The 16,879-nt window shown below is 39.4% G+C and overlaps 1 protein-coding gene across 5 annotated transcripts in view; it reads left to right on the forward strand.

Annotated features, from left to right (window-relative positions):
- The window catches only part of ZC3HAV1 (zinc finger CCCH-type containing, antiviral 1), an 88,580-nt gene that overhangs the window by 22,984 nt on the left and 48,717 nt on the right, over positions 1-16,879 (forward strand). For 3 of the 5 annotated variants that reach the window (XM_072652590.1, XM_072652592.1, XM_072652589.1), the window contains exons 3-6: positions 1,611-1,869; positions 5,754-6,776; positions 8,409-8,582; positions 10,198-10,299. In XM_072652590.1, coding sequence (XP_072508691.1) covers positions 1,611-1,869; positions 5,754-6,776; positions 8,409-8,582; positions 10,198-10,299 — 1,558 coding nt within the window. The remainder of the gene's footprint in view (positions 1-1,610; positions 1,870-5,753; positions 6,777-8,408; positions 8,583-10,197; positions 10,300-16,879) is intronic. The other 2 variants (XM_072652587.1, XM_072652591.1) reach the window with 1 other exon arrangement.

Below are 16,879 nucleotides of genomic sequence, written 5' to 3' on the forward strand. Positions count from 1 at the left end.
TAGTTATCAAAACCAATGGACTTTTCTCAGTCAGCCTTCACCTTGACCTCTCTGCAGCCTGTAGCCCTACTGACCACTCTCCTCCCCCTTGAGATTCTCTTCTCTCTAGGTTTTCAGGACACTGCTGTCTTTTGGTTTTCTTTCTACCTATCCGACCTATCCTTCTCTGTCTCCTTCGCTGGGTCCTCTTCCAAGTCACACCTATAACCTTAGGTGTCTCTCAGTTTTGACCCGGGCCCTCTTTTCTTCTATATTACTAAACTTGGTGATTGTAATATTAGCCCTCATAGATTTAATTACCACCTCTGTGCTACTAATTCTCACATCTATCTATCCTGCCCTGATCTCTTTGCAGACCTCTAATCTCACATCTCTAGCTGCCTTTCAGAGACCTTGAATAGAATGTCAATGGACCACTCGTTATGTCTGAAAAAGAACTCTTCCTTCTTCCTACCTTCCTTATTACTGTCTGGGGCAGGGGTGGGAGACCTGTGACCTCAAGATTTGTTGTGTGAACTTTGAATTCAGTCTAGGTCTGCCTTTGAGGTCCTTATATTTAAATTCCACACCCCTGGTCTAGGGTAATAAACACCATCCTCCCAATCCCTCGGGCTCACAGCCTAGGATTTCATCATGGATTCCTCACTATCTCTAGGACCTGTCAATTTCATCTTTGCAGAATCCCACAAATGCACTCCCTTCTCTCCTCTGACATTGCCACCACTTGTGCAGGCTTTCATCATCTTGTGTCTGGACTACTGCAACAGGGTCTGCATGCCTCAAGACTCTGCCCCCTCCAGTATGTCTTGCAGCTACTAGAGTGATTTTCCTAAAACACAGGTCTGATGTCACACACACACACACACACACACACACACACACACACACACACACACACTCTCTCTCTCTCTCTCTCTCTCTCTCTCACACTCTCACACTCTTACATTCAAAGCCCTTTATAACCTTGCCATCTCCTACCTTTCCAGCCTTTTTATACCTTATTCCTTGCCATGTATTCTTTGATCCAGTCACACCGGCTTCCTGGCTGTTCCATGAACAACACACACCATCTCTTAGCTCTGGATGTACTCTGGCCATTCCCCCATGCCTGGAATGTTCTCCCTCTCAATCTCAGCTACTGAGCTCTCTGTCTCCCTTTTAAGTCCCAATGAAAATCTCACCTTCTATAGAAAGCCTTCCGTAACCCTACTTAATTCCATGCCTTCCCTCTTTTAATTCCTATTTTTCCTATATAGGTTGCTCTGCCTATATTTGTTTGTATTATGTTTATTTGCCTTAGATTATAAGCTTCTCTTTTGCGTCTTTTTGTATCCCCAGAGCTTAGCACAGTGCCTTTTATATAATAGGTGCTTAATTAATGTTTATTGGTTGATTGATTCCTTCTGAAGATTTGTCAGTATCTCCTGGTCAGCTGTCAGATGTTTTGTAAGAGTATAGAATATCCTTTTAGTTTTGTCTTCGTTGTTTCACTTTACCCAATGCAGGCATCTTTGTGTGTTCACAAAGGTAAGGTGACGCTGCTTGAATTGCTGAATTGTCCTCTCTGGTTACTCATTCCTATCATTGGTATCCTTCCTTCTCTTCCTCAGATATGTAAATACTACAAGGGAGAAAACAGGCCACACTCTTGCTCTAGGAAGACAGAATGCATGAAACTGCACATCTGTGAACACTACCTTGAAGGGAGATGCGGCTTTGTCCACTGCAATCGGTCCCATAACTTGATGGATACAAAAGTCTTGGGACTTCTCAAAGAAGAGGGGCTCACCGACTCAGTAGTTAGAAATATCCAGGACATCTGTAATGAGAAGCATGCCAGGAGTAATAAGCGTATTTCCAGGAGAAGAGGTGAATTTCATATTTGGATAAGGGCTAACAAATGGGCGTGTTGGTATTTATTCTTTCATCAGCCAAACTCTGCTACTAGGTCTTACCCAGCTTTAACTTCTCAGTGTCTGTGTTGGTACATTTACATGGCCCATGCCCCATCCCTGAAATGCACTCCTATCTCATTTCTGTCTCTCAGCTTCCTTCTTTTCTTTCAAAGATCAGGTGAGGTGCTTCCTCCTTCCCTCCTCATCTCCACAGATGAAGGTGCTCTCTGATGCTCTTAGAGTACTCTGCCTAATTACTCCTTTGTTTATCCTTATTGTGTTTTATAGTTATCTGCATCTGTCAGGTTACACTCAAAAAAGGCACTGAGTCAGAGAAGCTTGGGTTTACATCCCATCTCTGACTCTCAAGAATGTGACCTTGGGCCAGTCACTTAACTTTCCGAGGTCCCAGTCATTTCATCTGTAAGATGGGGAAGTTGGACTAGCTGGTCTACAAGGCCCCTACCAGCTCCAGATTATAACCCTGCACTATATCTTTTCCCCTATCACCCCCCTTCCTCTCTGAAGGATAGAAGCTTCTGGAGGGAAGAGACTGCTTTATTTTTGTCTTTGGATGCCTAGTGCTTATTACAATGTTTGTCATATGGTAGTCTTTTAGTAAATGTTTGTTGAATTGAAATAAATCCTCACAGTCTAGTACAGGTGGATCTCCGCTTATCTGTCCCACTTACACAGCCATCACCACCACTTACATGTACACAGGATTTTCTCACAGCAGCCCTTGAGGGTTGTGTTTATCTAATTGTTTTCCTCAGTCCTCGTTCTTTTGGAGTTCTCTAGTGCATCTGACATCAGGGTGTTGACTGTTCTCTCCTTTTGTCTCTGTGTTTTCATGACACTGTTGTTTTCTCATCTTGGGGAGGAGTGTTTGACCACTCCTTGCTATCCTCTTTGCTGGTTCATCATCTTTTTCATGCCCTCAAACTCTGGTTGGACCCTAAGATTCTGTTCTATACTCTTCTTTTTCTCTGCTTAGGTTCTTTCTCTTGGTAACCTCATTAGCTCCTATAAGTTTAACAGTTTTTCTCTGTGCAGGTGACTCATGAATCTCTATATCCACCTCTGTGGCTCCCTTTGAACATTAGTCTCACTTACCCACTGCGTATTGGACATTTCATATAGGATGTCCAATTGACCTCTCAAACTCGACGTGTCCAAAACTCAGTATCTTTTCCTACAAGCTCATCCCCCTTCTAAACTTCCCCATTTCCGTTGAAAGTACGCTGCATTGTTCCAGTGTCATCTTTTCATAACTTTGGCATTATACTTAACTCTTCACCCTTCTTTACTCCATGCATCCAAGGCTGCTGCTGCATCTTGTCTTTTCTGTCCCTATAACATCTGTCTCTTCAGACCCCTTCTCTCTGCTCACACAGCCACCTTCTTAGCTCAGGCCCTCTGGATTATTTCCACAATTTTTTTCACTGGTCTGCTTGTCTCAGCTCACTCCTCACACTAGCCTGTCCTCCACACATATGCCAAAGGGATTTCCTTTCAGTATAAATATGGCCATGTCACTTCTTTCTCAGTAAACTCCAAGTGGCTCCATATTGCCTCAGCTTCTCTGTTTAGTTTTTCAAGCCCTTCACAGTCTGGCCCAGCTCTTCTTTCCTGCCCCTTTTATATTGCCCATCCTCCTGCAGTCTTTGATCCAACCAAACCAATCTTCTTCCCCTTTCTCAGATAAAAACTCCATTTTCCCCATAAGCCCTGTGGTTTTTTCTTGCTCACTTTTGCATAATATAGCATTTTTTTAGGAACACAAGTCACTGTATAACAGAACTGACTTGTGTGTATAAAAATTACTTATCTTTCCTGTTAGAATGTGTCTGCACGTGTATATGTACATACATGTGTATGCATATATACATATAAATAAAATAACTTCTTGTCTCTCCTGTTAGAATATCATCTCCCTGAATTTAGAGACTGTGCTTCATTATGTTAGTAGCCCCTCCCCTCGCACATAGTAGGTGTTTAATAAATACTGGCTGACTGGTGACTGATTGATGGATTAGTATCCTCTTTTTACAGATGAGGGAAATTCAGGAAGTTAAGTGACTAACTTGAGATCTTGAAGGTGGTAGGACTAGAACAGCAATGCAAAGCCAGGTCTCCTTCAGCCAATCTCAGGGTGCTTTCGTTAGGTCATGTTGCCTCTCCTACTCTGTAGCTCCTTCCATTGCATTTCTTCATCATTCTTTCTCCCTCCCCTGCTTCTGAACAGACTGGAGACCAGGACAAGGAGGGAGAAAGCAAGGATGTTCCTTCTTGTATCTCCTTTTTTCCCTTCCGTACTGTTTCCCCCCTCCCAGTTCTGCCATTTCTCTCATCCCTGGTACCTTGAAAGGGAAGAGAAGGAGAAGGACAATCTCTGCAGCTATTCAGCATTCAGTATTTCTACCAGTTCCCACACACCCAACTCGTTGTAAGGTTTCTGCCTACTCCTGCTCCTCATCCCCCAGGACTTTCTTCAGATCCCTATAATCAGCACCATTCCTCCCGTCCACCTCCAGTCCCCTATCCCTATGGTTTTCTCTAAACTCCTTTTTCTCTCATCCTTACCTCTTATTCCCCGACCTTAATCCTTGTTCTTTATCTCCCTTTTCCAGGAGCCTAGCCCTAAAGCCTCAACTGGGCTCTCAGTGTTATACAACAGAGGTATCAAACTCAAAAGCCTAGTTTTTCCCCAATCAAGTTAAAATGTAATTGGGAAATGTTTAACAAAATAAAGAAAATACAACATAGATTATGTTAATTTGTGGTTTTATATGTCAGTATGTGACCTGCAGGGATCTGTTGTCCAGAAGTCTTTATTTTCTTCTTTTATTGACTCCTTTTCCCATTTCCCACAGTAGTTAATGTAAATCTCTTGACCTCTTCAAACCTCCAGTTTCCCTCATAGTCTTATCACTCTGGCTCTTAGTGGATGATCTCATTTCTTCTTTCTCTGAGGAGTTGGGGCCATCTGATGCATGGACTTCTTCTCCTCTTTCACTTCTTCAGATTTCTCTTTGTCTTCTCCCATTGTTTCCTTTTTATCTCCTATCTCAGAGAGTCAAGTAGATCAGAATGAACTCCTTCACTTGTATCTCTGATCTGTTCCCCCATACATATCTTTCAGGACTTTGCCGATCCTAGCTCTTGTCTGCTTCTGTCTTCTCTTCTCCCTCTCTTTTTTCTTTTTGAATCTGGGCCTATGATTCCATTGATGTAGAGAACTCCCAGTATGGAAATTCCCTCTAGTGATGTAAATTAATAGCTTATCTATGACTTATAGTCTTAGGGGCATTTCAAGATTAAGTGACTTACCTGTGATCACACAGTATTGAGAGAGTATTGAACTCAGGTTTTCCTGACTGCAAGGCCAACTCTTTGTCTACTTTGCCATGCTGCTTTTCTCTCTCCCCTTTAATGGCTACTTCCTTTCTGCCTAATGCTGTTTTAGGATGGGATGATGGGGATCCACTTGATCCCTCTTTGTCTGTCACATTGGCACTGTAATTTTGACAGGATTTGAGTTATGTGACATCCCTAAGAAAAGTGAAAAGTAAGAATTTGTACAGGAGTTTGATATAGTAGAAAGAGCTCTTGCTTTGGGGTCAGAGACCTTTGATTTGTATCCTGGCTATGCCAATTCCTAATTCTGTGACCTTGAAGACACCCACTTTGGGCCTCAGTTTCCTCATGTATAAAGTGAAGAAGTTGGACTAGATGATCTCTAAAGTCCTTTGTAGCTATACAGCTATGATCCTACAACTTAATTGTACTCATTTTCTGTGTTTTGTTTTTTATTATTCCCTCCCAATCCCCTCCCCGCCCCCCCTTTTTTCTTAGGCCCGCCAGAGCCAAAAACCATGGGAAGTAGGAACCAAAGTAGAAATCGTTATTTTTTTGAGAGAGAATTGCCTCCATCTCCTTCTGCCTCTGTTGGAACAACTCGCATTCCAGAACCAGACAAAACAGACCCAGTACCATTGCCATCCTCTGAAGGCAAAGTGAATGAGAGTGGGGCCACCAAGAATAGCATTGCTTTGAGTCCAGATTGTGTCCCTCTGGTATCAGCATCTCCTAAGGTTGCCTGTACCCAAGAAGTGAGTCAAGTTGGAACAAACTCGAGCTTTTCAGGAACTGGCCATATTGAAAACAACCATGGGAGCCAAGGTGGTATCCAGCATGGTGTCTCTCTCTCCCCACCTGCTTCCTCTGACAAGGGAACCACACCTGCAGTGAGCAACCACACTTCCAGTAGAGTGAATGTGTCCTTTGGGAGTGAAACTGACTTGTACTCTGATCCAGGTCCTGTAACCACTAGCAAAAGTGGATTAGTGCCCTCCTACAGCTATACACACGCAGGAGATGACTGTGGAAGTCAAAAGGTCTATTCTTCACCTGCTCCCAATACAACTTTTGACTTATGGGGAAACAATGCTGTGGTGTTTTCAAAATACAAACCAACAACTAATCTAAAGAAAGAGGAATCCTCATTTAAGAGTACACACAACCAGTCCACGCTAGTGAATCCTCAAATGACTAAGACAGCAACATTGATAGGCAAACTGGAAACGCCAGTTGCAAATAACACAGTAGCTAATGACAGTTGCAGTGTGAAATCAGGAACATTATCTAATAAACAGTTGCAGCTAAGGGAATCAGTAGCACGTGAAGCTGATGCCTTGACTCTGAACTCGGCAAGGATTATTAGAAATGAAAGAAAAGAGCCCTTTTGTGTGCCTCAAAGTATCCAGGCTTCTCCCATATCTAACACAGCAGCAGCCCATGTACGACCAAAAGTATCATCTGCAAGTAATGTCAGTGGAATTCAAAAGGGCATTTTAGCCCAGACTTCTTCACCAATAGGTAAGATGGATGCTGGACCTCCAGATCATCTAAATATGAAACACAGAAACCAACACATTATTCCTAGAATCTGAGATTATGGTATGGCAGTGATGGCAGGTCACTTTCACTAGTGATGTTGCTGACGATAACATCAGGGAGTTGGGGGACTTAAGGTGAATAGTAAAGAATAATTGTGGATGACACTTCCAGTTTTATTGGTGAGAAGTCTCTTGCCGATGTACATCTTACATAAAGAAAAACACGCACACATACATACATACATACATACATATATACATATACAGTTACACATAAATATGTGGTTATCTCCATAATATATATATATATAATTATGTATAAAATGTATAGTTATCTTCATGATATATAATATATAATATTCACAATAACACTGAGGTGAGCATGGGAGATATAATTGCTCCCATTTTAGACTATGAAGTGGCAGATCTAGTAAGAAATGGAGCTGGGACCCTATCTTGTATGATCTTAAATTGTTGCCTGTAGAACTGAGGGTTTAAGTGACTTCCCTGAACTCATGCTGCCAGGATGTGTCAAAGTATTAGGTGGTGACCTGACTTCAAGACCAATTATGCTGCTATCATGATTATCATCATTTTTATTATCTTTATATTATACATTAAATTTTATAAATCACTTTGTATACCTGATGTCCCGAAATGCGAAGTGTGATTTTTAAGCTATTAATGCTTAAACTTTGTTTATTGGTGTGCTTTTTTTGAGCCACATCATTACCCTATGAGATAGGTATGGTAGGTGTTGTTATACTCATTCTGTTAACTGTGGCTCAGAGAGTTTAAGTGGCTTGGCCCATGGTCTCCCTGCTATAGGAAATTTCAGTCAGGTTTTTATGAGTCACAGATTTTAGAGCTGGAAAGGACCTTATGGAATTTGTAATCCAACCCCCTTGGTTTTACAGGTGAGGAAATTAAGGCCTAAGAAGATTCAATGACTTACTCTAAGTCACACATAATATTAGGTAAAAAGAGCTCAGATTTGAACCCAGGTCTCTCCTGACTCCCAAGTCCAGCACTTCTTAGGCTTTTATGTAAGAAAAGAGGGGTAAGATGCAATTAGGAAAGCAGAACTATCTCCCCAGATTCCTTGAAAATAAAAAAAATTGGAAATAGAAATATTATTAGAATTGTAGTTAACAAGTAAAGTATGACATTATGATAAAAGGAAGAAAGAGAAGGATTGAGGCCTAATGTCAGTAAAGAACAACTTTGAGGTTATGTGTTGGGGGAACAGGAAGCAGAAACCTAAGCAACATAGTTCAGTAAGAAGATGTGGGATTGGTTCCCAGCATCTCATTAGACTTACCGTTTCATCAGTTGGAGCCTCAGTTTCTTTAGCTCTGAAGTGGGGGTAATCATGTCTCCTATACTCTCCTTGTAGGGTTGTTGTGAAGACCAGAGGAGATATATGTGCATTAGATATCTGTTTATGGATGTATTCACACACTTTGAAAAAGCTAATAAAACTCTAAATAAATGTAAGCTATTACTAATGAAAACTTGTGGTCATCTAAGATAAAGCAAAAATAAAACTTATGACCGGAGTCAAAGTTCCCTTATCCCCTGGTGATGTAAGCTACCTCTGTCTCTATACCAGCCTCAGACTGCAAGACAGCCACATCTGCCTTGAGGAAACAGGTTAACTGTATGCAGGTGCTATCTGGTAGCCAAGCGGGTTCTGTTTTTACCTCTGGTTCTAGTGAAATTCCTGGCACCTTGACCACAAACAAAAGCAGAACTGTGTCTTCTTCCAAAAGTACAAATGCAGAGGGTAAGTAGAGACTAGCTATTCAGAGTAACTATTCTTCATCTGCTTTGAATATGACTGTGTGAGAGATGTACACAGACTTGTCCTCGAGTATCTTTATTTTGTTATTGTCATAATTGTTGTTTGTGTTGTCCCAAACCTGTGATTTTATCTATGCAGAGAGGTTTCAGGTGCTGAATCGCCCTCTTTTAATATAGATCAGTACCCTCAAAGCTAAATCCAGTCTTCTCATCTTGTTCAGGTTGGTCGTGTAGCCCCCACTTCAGGGCCCAATCCCACTGATGCTCAGCCCACAGACTTTGGCTGGCTCTGTTTCTCACCTAGGCTGCTTTGTCCCTTCTTAGGCAGCCTGGTAGCTCCTATCTCCCTGGGGCTTACCATATTGGTGCCAGACTGAGGGTAGATAGATACCTGATCTGCTTAGCAGCCAGAACTCCCAGGCTCAAAGCGAACCATCAGCTTCCTTGGTGGCAGGGAATTACAACCAAGTACTACAGCTTGGGCTGGAGTTCTTAACCTGGAGTCCTGGAATTTATATTAAAAATAGGGGGGATGTGTATGTGTGTACACACATACACACACGCACACATATATATCATTATTTCAGTATAATTGTTGTCCTTTGTAATTTCATGTATTTCACTTTACACATTTAAAGACATTATTCTGAAGTGGGGTGCATAGGCTTCACCATATTGCCAAGAGTCCATTGTAGAAAAAGGTTACAAGCCCCTGTCTTAGGGAGTTTCTTAGAGTAGTGAGAAGCAGAGTGGCTTGCCCAGAATCCTGTAGTCAGGATGTACCAGTCAGTCAGAATTTATTAATTTTTAAATTAAAAATTAATTTTAAATTAAAAAAATTTTAAACATCTGTTTTCCCCTCCCCTCTCGCTTTCTCCCTCCTTTCACTGAGAAAACAAAAAAAATCCCCTCTTACTAATATAAATGGTCAAGAAAAACAAATTCCTGAATTGGCTATATTAAATAAAGTCTCTATTTTCACTGTGAATCCATCACTTCTGAATTAGTTGGATGGTAGTCTTCAACAAGCACTTATTAAGTGCCTAGTGTGTGTCAGGTATTGGACTGACACTTAAATTGTCCTTACTTGAAGCCTACTTTCTAGACGCTGTGCCCCATTGCCACTCCCGTGTGGTACCTGTCATTATAAAGCCATGGCTAGTGGAGAGAAAGGTTGTAATCGTTATCTGTTCACCTCCAGCAATCTCAAATTTGCTAGCCCGGTAACAGTAGGGGATTTCGGGGTCAGTTAATAAGCATTTATTAAATGCTTACAATGTGCCAGGTATGTGATTGCTAAGCAGTGAGAATTCAGAGAAAGGCAAAAGATAGTCCCTGTTCTTGAGCTTACAGTCTAATGGGAGAAACAGCGATGTACAAACAAGATGTATATACAGGATAAGTATGAAACAATAACAGAGGGAAGGTACTAGAATTAAGAGGGACTGGGAAAGGCTTCCCACATTCTTTAAGTAACAAATGTAGATTGCTTTGATAATAATTACATTCCTTATTTGCCCCCCAAAAACCCAGACTGGCTTACATGAGAATTTTTTCCTTCAGGAAAGCCAACATTTTGTGTGTCTTCTCTTCTTTAGATTTCAAAGCCAGAGTTTCTAACACAGCACCTTCAGAAATGGACAATAATGACGCTAAGCAGATCTGTCTTGACTACCTCAGGGAGAATTGTAAATTACAGAGTAAGTAATGTTGAGAGAATTAATCTGGAAAATAGAGAAGCTCTGGAATTTGACCTGCATTGGAGCAGGTAGGGATGGAAAATGCATCTTGATAGAGCAGTGAACTGGACCTGTAATGCCATTAATTTAGGGAACTGTCTCAAATGAATGGACTGCCTTTACTAGTATAGATTGGCATTTTTTCTGCAATTTATAGTTTTAGCTTTAAAGAGAACCAAGGGACTTGCCTATGGTCATACACCTAGTGACTATTCAGTTTGATTGGGTCAATTCTTGATCAGTCCTGTGTCCATTATCTTGTTGGAGAGATTTTAAAAGGCCTTTCCTATGTCCTGGTGTTCAGAAAGGTCTGGGGAGTCCAAGACTATGAGAGAGTTAAACATGGAACGTACAACCTTTCAGTTCCCCACATTTTGGGGAATCTTGTAGAAGAGAACCCACTCTGGGTGTAGTCAGTTTAATATAATCTCCTTTCAGCTCATATCCTCAAAGCCCAGAAATCTATAATTTGACTTGTTTTGCTACTAGAAACTTTACCTGAAATCACCAATTTAGTCCCTAACAGAACTCATTAACTTGTAACTTCCAGTCCTTTTGAATTTCCCCTTCTTTTAGTCAAAACAGAAAAGATGAAGAGAAAACCTTCAAGGTCTGATGTGGTGTAGCACCTTGGAACTTTCCTCTTAATTACAATGTTTTTGCCTCCTTTTCATTGTCATTCCCATCTCACACCCCTGTGCCTCCTCCATTTCCTATCAGGAATCTATATTTAATAGCTCTGACCTTGTCTTGGACTTGCCAGTTCTGGTATAATTCCAGGGGCAATTGTGTTTTTCAAAAGCGTAAAGAGGACTTCAAGAAGGTGGAGTAGAGGAACCAGCTGAGCTCTCCCAGCATTACCCTACAAACAGCTTTAAAATAAAGCCTCAAATTGAATGCTAAAGCAGTGCAGCCAGCAAAAGATCAGAGTGAGGCATTTTTCCAGCCAAAGACAATTTATGAGGGCAAAAGGGGGTTGACCTTGAGCTTCCATGGCAGCAGTACCAGTGGTGGGCTTTGGGGATGGCAGCAGTACCAGCAGCAGCAACTTCAGGAGATCTCAAACCAGAAACAATAAGGAGATCAGACAGCTGGTCAGAAAGAGACTACAGGAGACCCTTGTGCTAGCAGTGGGTGTGGGACAGGATGCAGTATGGCTACTCCATTGTCTAAACACACTTAAAGGATAGTTCCAGGGTAGAGAGTAATGCTTGCTGTTCCCAGGAATCAGGGGCCTTGAGCAGTATCACTCACAATTGCAAGGGAGCAGTGACCAACTCTTCCTGGATCACACTCTCTTAGAAGTACCCAAAACTTCAATCACCTGAGAACTAGCTCTGAAAATAGAAATGTGAAAATGTCTGACGCTTGGGACTATCTCTCCCTCCCCTCCAGCTTGACTTTAGCATAAAGTTCAGTCAGTAAATAGTCTAGGAAAATGAGTAAACAACAACAAAAGGAATCCTGCCATAGAAAGCTTCTGTGGTGATAGACACAGATCAAGACACAAACTCAGAAGATAACTCAAAACAGCTGTGAACAAAACCTCAAAGGAAAAAAATTAGAATTGGACACAAACTCAACAAGAATTCATGGAAGATCTGAAACATTATTTTGAAAATCAGTGATAGAAGAAAAATCGGGGGGAAAAATGACTTGATACAAGAAAAAAGTATGAATAGACTGTTATTAGCAGCTTAGTAAAAAAGACACAAAAGATACTGAAGAAAATAACACCTTGAAATGCAGAATTGGCCAGATGGAAAAAGAGGTACAAAAGCCCACTGAAGAAAATAATTTCTTAGAAGTTAAAAATGAGCAAGTGGAGGCTAATGACTCCATGAGACATCAAGAAAAACAGTAAAACATAAAATGAAAAATAGAAGAAAATGGGAAGTATTTCATCAGAAAAACATCTGACTTGGAAAGGAGATAATTTAAAAATTATTGAACTACCTGAAACCTATGATCAAAGAGCCTGGATGTCATATTTCAGGAAATTGTCAAGAAGAAACTTCCCTGATATCTTGGATCTAGAGGGTAAAATAGAAATGAAAACAATTTATTGATCACTATCTGAAAGAGGTTCCAAAATGGAAACCCCTAGGAATATTGTAATCAAATTCCGGTGCTCACAGGTCAAGGAGAAAATATCGCAAGTAGCAAGAAAGAAACAATTCAAGTCATTGTGAACCCACAGATTCCCACAGAACAAGATCACCACAGATTTAGTGGCTTCCATATTAAAGGAGTGGAGGGCTTGAAATACAGTATTCCAGGATGCAAAGGAGCTAGGATTATAACCCACAATAACATATCCAGGAAAACTTAAGTATCATCCTTCAGGGGAAAAAATGGTTGTTGAATGAAATAGAAGACTTTCAAGCATTCCTGATGAAAAGATCAAAGATGAATAAGAAATCTGACTTTCAAATACAAGACTAGAGAAAAGGATTAAAAAGTAAACATGAAAGGTAAATCACAAGAGACTTAATAAGGTTAACTATTTATGATACAGGTGACTTCTAAGAACTTTATGATAGTTGTAAGGAGGGCACAAGAATGAGTTGATTTTGTTGGGGGTAATTAATAGAAAATGAATTTGGGAGAAAGAGTTGCATTGGGAGAAGTGGGAAGAGATAAGTGGAATGGGGAAAATTATTTCACATTAAAGGGACAAGCTAGACAAGCTTTTACAGAAGAAGGGGAAATGGTGGGGGAAGCAGGCAATATTTGAAGCACATTCTCATCTCAGTTGGTTTAAAGAGGGAAGAAAATACATCACTTGTGTTTAGAAATCTATCACATCCAATAGGGAAGTAGGAAGGGAATGGAATAAGAGAAATGGAGAGCAGATTAAAGGAGGCAGTGGTTAGAAGTATAACAGACTTTTGAGGAGGGACAGGGTGAAAAAGAGAAGGATAAACAGAAGAAAATGGATAGAGGGAAATACAGTTAGTAATTGTAACTGAATATGAATGGAATGAATTTACCTTTAAAGTGGAAGTGGATAGCAGAATGGATTAGAAACCAAGAAACACTTGAAACAGAAATATACACAGAGTAAAAGAAGGGGGTGGTGCAGAATCTATTATGCTCCAGCTGAAGTAAAAAAAGTCAGGGTAGTAATCATGATCTCAGATGAAGCAGAAGCAAAAATATATCCAATTAAAAGAGATAATTGGGGAAACTACATCTTACTAAAAGTATCATAGAGAAGGTGAAACAAGGATGTCCATTTTCACCACTGTTATTCAATAGTGTATTACATATGTTAGCTATAGCAATAAGAGAAGAAAAAAAATTGAAGGAATTAGAATAGGCAAAGAAACAAAGCTATTACTCTTTGCAGATGATAGAATGGTATAGAGAAACCTAGAGAGTCAAGTAAAAAATTACTTGAAATAATGAACAAATTTAGCAAAGTTGCAGGATATGAAATAAACCCACATAAATCATTGGCATTTCTGCACATTACTAACAAAGTCCAACAGCATGCACTAGGAAGAGAAATTTCATTTCAAGTTACAATAGACATTATAAAATATTTGGGAGTCTGCCTGCCAAAACAAACCCAAGAACTATATGAACACAATTACAAAACACTTTTCACATAAATACAGATCTAAATAATTGGAAAAATATCAGTTGCTCATGGTTAGTCCGAGCTAATATAATAAAAATGACAATTCTACCTAAATTAACTTACTTATTCAGTGTCATACAAATCAAACTACCAAAAAATTATTTTGTAGGACTAGAAAAAAACAATAACAAAATTCATCTAGGAAGACAAAAGTTCCATGATATCAAGGGAATTAAAGAAAAGAAATGCAAGGGAAGGTGGCGTAGCTGTATCAGATCTTAAATTGTATTATAAAACAGCAGTCATCAAAACTACTTGGTACTAGATAAGAAATAGAGTGGGGGATCAGTGGAATTGGCTAGGTATGCAAGACACAGTAGTGACTACAACAGTCTACTATTTGAGAAATCCAAAGACTTCAGCTTCTGGGATAAGAACTCACTATTTAAGAAAAACTGGAAAATAGAATGGCAGAAACTAGGCATAGACCAATGTCTTAACACCCTGTAGCAAGATAAAATCAAAATGTGTACATGATGTAGATATAAAGACTGATATTATAAGCAAACAAGGAGAGCAAGGAGTAATAGTTTACCTATCAGAGAGCATTATGAAATGCAAGATGGATGATTTTGATTACATAAATTGGAAAATTTTTGCACAAAGGCAATGCAACCCAGATAGAAGAGAAGTAGAAAAGTGGGAAACGGTTTTTATAGCCATTGTCCCTGATAAAAGCCTCATTTCTAAAATACATAAAGAACTGAGTCAAATTTATAAGAGTACAAGATATTCCCCAATTCATAAATGGTCAAAGAACCTGAACAGTTTTCAGAGGAAGAAATTAAAGCTATCTATAATCATATGAAAAAATGCTCTAAATCACTATTGATTAAAGAAATACAAGTCAAAACAACTCTGAGGTACCACATCACACCTATCCGATTGACTAACATGATAGAACAGGAAAATGATAAATGTTGGAGAAGATATGGGAAAATTGGATTACTAATTCATTGTTGGTGGAGCTGTGAGCTGATCCAACCATTCTGGAGAGTAATTTGGAACTATGCCCAAAGGGTTACAAAAATTTGCATGCCCTTTGACCCAGCAGTATTGCTTCTAGGACTGTATCTCAAAGAGATCATAAAAATGGGAAAAGGTCCCATACATACAAAAATATTTATAGCTGCTCTTTTTGTTGAGGCCAAGACCTGGAAGTCAAGGGAATGCCCATCAGCTGGGGAATGGCTGAACAAGTTGTGGTATATGGATGTAATGGAATACTATTGTGCTATAAGAAATGACTACCAGTCAGATTTCAGAAAAACCTGGAAAAACTTAATATGAACTGATGCCAAGTGAAATGAGCAGAACATTATACACAGTAACAGCCACAGTGTGTGAGTATAGTTTCTGATAGACTTAGCCCTTCCCAGCAATGCAAGGACCTAAAACATTCCCAAAGAACTCTTGAGGCAAAATGCCATCCCCATCCAGAGAAAGAACTATGGAATTGGAATGCAGAATGAATGAAGCAGACTATTTTCTCTTGTGTTGTGTTTTGGTTTAGGTTTGGTTTATCTCATGGTATCTAACATTCATTTTGATTCTTCTGTGCAACATGGCTAATGTGAAAATGTGTTTAATAAGAATGTATGTGTAGAACTCATAAGATTGCCTGCTATCTTGGTGAGGGGGAGAAAATTTAGAACTTATGGAAGTGATTGTTGAAAACTGAAAACAAATAAATTAATTAAATTTCTGAAAAAAGAAACGATGAGCAAGTGGACTTCAGAAAAACTTGGAAAGATGTATTTGCACTGGTGCTGAGTTAAATGAGCAGAACCAGGAGAACATTGCACACAGTAATAGCCACAATGATGACTGACTTTGATAGACTTAGCTCTTCTCAGCAGTTCAAGGATCTAAGACAACTTTAAAAGACTCATGATGGAAAATGCTATCCACATCCAGAGAAGGAAGTTGAGTCTGAATGGAAGCATACTATTGGCTGTCCTTTTCTTTTGTTGTTTTGTTTCTTCTTTCTTGTGGTTCCTCCCATTTGTTCTAATTCTTTACATCATGACTAATGTGAATATATGTTTAATATTAATGTATAAGTTGAGTCTATATTAGATTGCATGCTGTCTTGGGGAGGGAGGAAGAGGGAAGGAAAGAAAATTTAAAACTCAAAATCTTATTGAATGTTGAAAACTAAAATTAGTTATTTAAAAAAATAAAATAAAAGTATCATGGACAATAAAGTAATATCACTATTAAACATATGTACCAAATGACAAAGCATCCAAATTCTTAAAGGAAAAGTTCAATGAGAGGAGGAAATAAGACAGTAAAACTATACTAGTGAAAGACCCCCCAACTTTCCCCTCTCAGAATTAGATAAATCTAAAATAAATAAGATAAAATAAGAAAGAAATTAAGGAGAGAAATAGAATTTTAGAAAAGTTAGATATAATAGACCTGTAGAAAAAATTGAATGGGAATAGAAAGGAATCTTTTTTTCTCAGTTTCTCAAACATTGTACCTCATCAAAAAGTTGTCCCATACCAGGTCTGTAACCGAAAGAGATTTAAAAAATAAAAAGGAAAAGGACGTGTATGAAAATATTTATGGCAACTCTTTTATAGTGGCAAAGAATTGAAAGTAGAGGGGCTCTCCCCTTGAGGAATGGCTGAGTAAATTGTGGTACATGATTGTAATGAAATACTCTTGCACCATAAGAAAGGATGAACGGGGTGATTTCAGGAAAACCTGAACTTACGTGAACTGATACAAAATTAAGTGAGCAGAGCATTGTGTACAGTAATGACTATATTGCAAGATGACCAACTATGACAGTTCCAAAGGACTACTGGGGAAAAATGCTACCTCCAGAGAGAGAACTGAGGAAATGAATGTAGAGGGAAGCATCTTTTTTCCTTCCTTTGTTCC

Source organism: Notamacropus eugenii, chromosome 3 (genome assembly GCF_028372415.1).
Source record: "Notamacropus eugenii isolate mMacEug1 chromosome 3, mMacEug1.pri_v2, whole genome shotgun sequence".
Lineage (NCBI taxonomy): Eukaryota > Metazoa > Chordata > Mammalia > Diprotodontia > Macropodidae > Notamacropus > Notamacropus eugenii.